This window comes from Daktulosphaira vitifoliae, unplaced genomic scaffold (assembly GCF_025091365.1).
Source record: "Daktulosphaira vitifoliae isolate Bord-2020 unplaced genomic scaffold, ASM2509136v1 Scaffold_5, whole genome shotgun sequence".
In the NCBI taxonomy this organism is placed as follows: Eukaryota; Metazoa; Arthropoda; class Insecta; order Hemiptera; family Phylloxeridae; genus Daktulosphaira; species Daktulosphaira vitifoliae.
This window is the reverse complement of record NW_026099576.1, coordinates 5,894,273-5,900,329: the sequence shown is the minus strand read 5'-3', so window position 1 is coordinate 5,900,329 and position 6,057 is coordinate 5,894,273. Positions and strand designations below refer to the sequence as shown.

At 27.4% G+C, this 6,057-nt stretch overlaps 3 protein-coding genes across 4 annotated transcripts in view; 2 read left to right on the top strand and 1 right to left on the bottom strand.

Moving 5' to 3' along the window:
- The window catches only part of LOC126907402 (Kv channel-interacting protein 2-like), a 383,598-nt gene that overhangs the window by 310,554 nt on the left and 66,987 nt on the right, over positions 1-6,057 (bottom strand). The gene's annotated exons all lie outside the window — the stretch shown is intronic.
- Positions 1-6,057, top strand: part of LOC126907396 (uncharacterized) — an 18,448-nt gene that overhangs the window by 7,720 nt on the left and 4,671 nt on the right. The window lies entirely within an intron of this gene.
- Positions 2-6,057, top strand: part of LOC126907190 (uncharacterized) — a 32,486-nt gene continuing 26,430 nt past the window's right edge. Inside the window, exon 1 of the mRNA XM_050688303.1 lies at positions 2-620. Within this exon, the coding sequence (XP_050544260.1) occupies positions 2-620 (619 nt within the window). The remainder of the gene's footprint in view (positions 621-6,057) is intronic.

Sequence of the window (6,057 nt, the reverse complement as noted above, 5' to 3'; positions counted from 1 at the left end):
TATGCATATTATTTTTTCAACTATTATTAAATGGGAAGAAATTTATAAAAACCAAAGTAAAGAAGACAATGACTTAATAAGTGAATGTAATTATACTAAAGAACTCATAAACATATTAGACATATTAATTGTTCCAATAGCAACATTGATGAATGGCGCGATGAAAACTTTAGATTTATTACAACATTTACCATGGGCTAATTTTAAATTGTATACAAAAAAGAATTTTATTATGAGTCCTTTATTGGAAAAAATAGAAGATATTCTTGACAAATTGAATGATCCAAGTCTATCATGTGATGATAAATCTACAAACTGTTCAAAATTTGAAATTTTACATAAATTTTTTAAAAGCATAATGGAAGATTTACAATATGAAATTAATACATTTTGTAAATTTGTACCCTACAATTCAAATTATTTATGGAATGAATGTATTCAAGAATATAGAGCCTTTAATAACCAGGGAGTACAATTAATATTTTTCGAATTCTTAACCAAAAAAATTAAAGATTATATCAGGAAAACAATTATAGAAAAGTATTTTCAACTAGGATTTAAATTTGATCCAATTACTGAAGAAACGTTTATACCAACACCAGAGGAATTAATTGAACTAGGTATTTAAAATAATACAATATTAATTTAAATTTTAAGTTATAGTCTTATATATTTTTTTATGAATATAGAATTAGAATTTAGAGCAACAGACGAAGAACATTCAATGCCAATACAAATAGAAACTTATTAAATTATAAAAAAATTATTAAGTACCTGAAGTAGAGCGTGGGTGCTTTAATTAAATAATATTTCTCGGCTATAGTATTCTTCTCACCTGAGTATAATATTAATTATAACTTTTGAAATATAGATCCAAAAAGATATAATAAACAATTCTTATTCATACTTAAATCATTATTTAAAAATAAGCTGGTTAAATATATATCTTTCTATTGGTTTTAATAACTTTTTATGTAGTGTATACAGGGTTGATCTAAAGACATCTAACTGACAACTCATAAACTACATGACATTCTATATATTTTTTTTTTAATCAATTTTAACAATATAGGAATATATTTAAAATACTTTTTGTTATTATTAGATATTACAAAATATATTTCAAAAATTTATTTATTGACATTCTTTTAAGTTTTGAAGATAACCCTTTTTAAGTTATGTTTTAAAGAAAAATGTTGATACCAAAAAGGCTTGTTTTAATTCAGTAGTTACGTTTATACAGCATTTTGATATTCTTTTTAATTGAAAAGTAATCGCGCACTGTTACTAATTAAAAACGTAAGAAGGTAATTTTAAATTCCATCCTTTACATAATATAGACTAAAATTTGATTTTATAGGACAATCGTAAAAAAAATCATAAATTAACAAACTTAACTACTGAATTCAAACAAGAATTGTAAGGTTTCAGCCAAACCAGAGGGCCTAGTATTTACCCACTGCCCAGGGGAACACTGGGCGCCGCCGGGCATGAGCTCCACCGAGAACGCGGCCGGTCCCTCAAACCCGAGGACTGGCTGGCGCTCAGATAGATGACTATGATACGGTGGCGGACTCGCCTCTCGTCGTTTCGGCTGAACAGGTGGGTGGACCCAACTTACGGTGAGATGACGTATCGTTTCACCCAAGTTAATTCCGGCCATGGCTGCTTTAACGAGTACTTACACCGTATTCGTAAAGCAGCCGCGCCGACGTGCGACCACTGTTCGGATCGCCCGAGAGAGGCTCTGTCAGCCTCTCCCGGTGCGAGGCGAGGGCTCATAAGAGGGACTCTTTGGAGTCCCGACTAGGGTCTACGTTCCGAATCGAGTCCATGATGAACCTGATGTTCAGGAGCCGGGAGGCGTGGAGGCTCGTCCAGATGTTCTCCGAATCCGTCTTGTTAAAGAAGGAGGAAGTGGAACGCCTGAGACAGAGGCAGCCACGCTGCTTAGCACAGGAGGACCTGAGGCGCTGGTTTAAGCTGGTGCCTTAGGTTTTTATTTTTGTGTTATGTTTTTTGTCTTGTGAATCATTTTGGCAGCCCTCCCTAACGGTTCCCACTCTGGGATCCGGTTAACGGGAGGGGCCACACCACGTTGCAAATCAGCTCTTTATTAATTTCGGGCTGATTCACAACGTGGTGGTGTGAATTATTAAGACGGTGTGGGTCGCCCTGAAGTAATGCCTCACAGCAGTTCCAGAGTGGTCCACAATAATGCCGGTCGTGTAAAAAAAAGGGGGGAACACTGGACAGTGATCTAATAGTCGAGCTAAGCAAGATAGTACTTGTAGCTACTAGGTTTCGATTAAAAAAAAAACAAATATTAATAAAATGAGAGAAGAGTAAATAGACAAAGGCTATGTATAATATACTAACATTTTTTAACTATTTAAAATTTATGTATTTATATATATATTCATAAATAAACAAAGAGAAGGGAGAAGAGAAAATAAAGAAGGGCGATATAAACATTATGAAAGGGTTACAAAGGGGGATTTTATGTATATTTGTTGTTCATTGACTTCTTGAGAAGACACAACAACAAGTTTAATGACTCACTGCAGGCCACAACTGACTGCTTAGCCCATCATGTCTTGACGTTTTTGTTTTTCAAAAAAAAAAAACGGAAAACAAAAAAAACAACAGCTTGGTTGGTTGACACGCTTGAGGAATAAAAATGTGACAGCTGATCAACAGAACGTTTTATAAAAAAAAAAAAAAAAAAACCAAAATCAAAACGTGGTTTTTGCCATAAAAAAAACATACAAAAGAATCAACTTGTCGCCTCGGTAGTATAGCTAAGAAAAAAAATCAGCCGTCATGGCACCGTGTAGTGGCCGATGATGATGACGCTGGGTGTTGATGGTGCCAACTTTGAATAAGTTCATTGAGAGGAAGTACAAGAATAATGGTTCAGGTGCATAGTATATGGAAGATAATATGATAACAGATATCAGACCAGTTGACTGGTGCAGGTTATCCCATACACTACTATCAAAAATACTTTACACCTAATACACCCACCATTAACTGATAAGATTTATAAAAACAAACTAGTACAAATTGTGTACCATTACAGAGTTTTTAGTATAAAAAAAATTCTTAAAAACTTATATATATATATATCTGAATATCTTTAAATCTTAAAAAAATTCATTAAATAATTAATTTTTAAAATAATTTTTGTAGTTGCGAAAAAAAACATAAAACATATTTTAAATAGAGTCTTATGCAATTGATTAAAAATAAAAATAAAAGGATAAATTATTATGTAGATTATAAGTTTATTAGCTGTTAGTTAGATTTGTTCCACTCTGTATAAGTATAATAATTTTTTTATAGTAAAAAGATATAATAAATAATCCTAGAACAGTAGAGTGGCGGATCTATTAGAACAAGTATAAATTATATCTATAATTGATTGAAATAACTGTCATAAAAAATTCTTTGATACAAATCTGTAGATAGTGTTAAATTTTTAGAAAGATTATTTGTATTATTCAATAAGCAACATAAAAAAGTTTTATGATTTTTATGTATATTACAAGATAAATACTTATTTTAGTAACTTAATTTAATATGAAATTGATAATTAATAATGTATAGATAAATTATGGAAAAAATATGAAAAGTTATATATTTGTTGTTTAGAGGCTGATTCTTTCAATATTACCCAATTGATGTACCATTAAAAAAAATAAAGCTATCACCCTTATAAGGTATAATAATGAATTATAAAAATACTTATTAATTTGTAAATAAATCAATATAAAAAAACTAAAACATATGGAAAAAGATTTTCTTAACACTATTATTTTATGAAAATTCAAGTGGATAAAAATGGCTATTATAAAAATCGTCTTGTACTTCTTTGTTTCCTTAATTTCTATTAAGCCATTGGTGTTTATCAAAATTTTTTGGAAAGAGTAAACCCCTTTCTTTTAATATACATATTGGATGAATTTTAAATTATCAAAAAATTTAAAACAAAAACTAAAATCTTTTTTATTTTTACTTTTATTTTTGTAAAGAGATATACCTACATACTCTTACAAAAAAAATGGAAATACTTACTCCTCTACTATATTTATATATATAATATATATATATTTGTTTATATATGTTTGGGAAAAATTATTGAAATAGATAATTATATCAACATATAATGGGTGATATTTTAAATAAAAATTATGGTTTTTGTTAAACTTCCGAGACTTATTATAAAAGAAAAGTCGTCGGAGGATTTTTTTATAGTATGTAACAAAAGCTTTAATTTAACATGCGGTTAAAAATTGGATTATTTCCGAAACATTTACAAAAATATTGCAAAAGACTACTCATGCTATTTGTCCCTTATGGGCAGATACAGTTATAGTTTTCCTAAAAGATTATCCCAAATGAAAGTAAAATACTTAATACATTTATAAAAATAAAATTGATTTTGATTCACCCATTTTTAAACAAATTACTTATCACAATAATACTGTGCAAGTTAAGTTTAAAATTTTATGAGAATTAAAAAAATGGTATTTCAATATAATATGTAGTCAAGATAAACTATTATAACTTTTTACAGTAAATCAATGAAAAAAGTTCAATATTTCGTTAAAATCACTATTGTTTTCCTTTTTATTGTAATAAATAATTTTAATAGAAATCATAATATGGTGTTTAAAAATACTCTAACATCAATATATAATTAATTTTGATAATTTATATCAACTAAAATAATCAATCAAAGAGTTGTTAAAAAATCTACTCAATTAAATTATAAAAATTGATTAAATTGTAAAAATCGATTGTTAAAATAAGGTGAAATCGAAAATCATTTTTTTAGAAATGACTTATTCAGTAACATGTTACCAAACAAATTGTAATATAATAGATTGGTAGTAGACCATAGTCGAGAAATGAATAAAAAATTATACAATTTCGTAGTTGATTCCTATTATTATATCAAACCTAATTCGTTAATAAATACTTTAAAATCATTAGAAATTAAAAATGGTTCGATTTCAAAAAAAAGTTATAGCAATTTACAGTTAATAAAATAAAATCCAGAATTTGTTCACAAAAATCGTTCGTATTTCTTTAACTTTGATATCCGTTTTTACGAGAAGAATTAGTCCAGAGATCAATTTTATTTTTCAAAATAAAAGTATATTACAGAAATTTGAAATAAAGATATATGTAAACGTGTAAGTATTTCCGAAACAATTTTAAAAATAAAGTTAAGTTGTAAATTAATTTTTTTTTGAAAAATTTGTCATTTTTAATCTCCTCCTGTGGGTAGATATTAGGCCAGATATCCAAAAAAATATACCAAATAATACCTAAAGTACCTATAAAAAAAAAAAATAATTTCTAATCATCCATTTTGCAGAAAGGTATAGTAGTCTTAAGTAAAAAATGTCGAAAAATACTGATTTTTAAAATTGTATTTTTGTGATTTTAGACAACTACATAAATGATGTTTGACATTAAATATTAGTACACTAATATTGAAGTATAAAAACCAATTACTCGATAATAATGATTGTTTATGATTTTTTTTATGATGATGATAAGGGTAGTCTTTATTTTACGATATTCGAAATTTCATTCAACTCCCCTCCATTTTTTATTGAGTGTAAAAAAAATAGTCTGAAAATTTTGGAACATTTGGAAATATTTAAATTTAGGCACACAACATTTTTAAGTTTTGAGCTCAAATATTCGAATAATATTCTATAAAACGACAAAAAAACCTATAATAGAGGTTTTCAATTAAATTCCAGATACAAATAAAGAAATGTTATGTATAATAAATTAATAAACAAAAACACAAGGCAATTACTTGTACTATGAGTTAGAAGTATTGAGAATTCTGAAATACATTTATCATACAAATATAGACACCTTGCATTGTTGTATAACTGTCATAAAATTTGATTAATAATCACGGCGGTAACAAAACTTAGGATTTATATTTTAAAATGCTTGTAAAAATGGTCACTTTCAATTATATAACAATCATATAAATATTTTATATATAATATAATCTTTCATATTTAT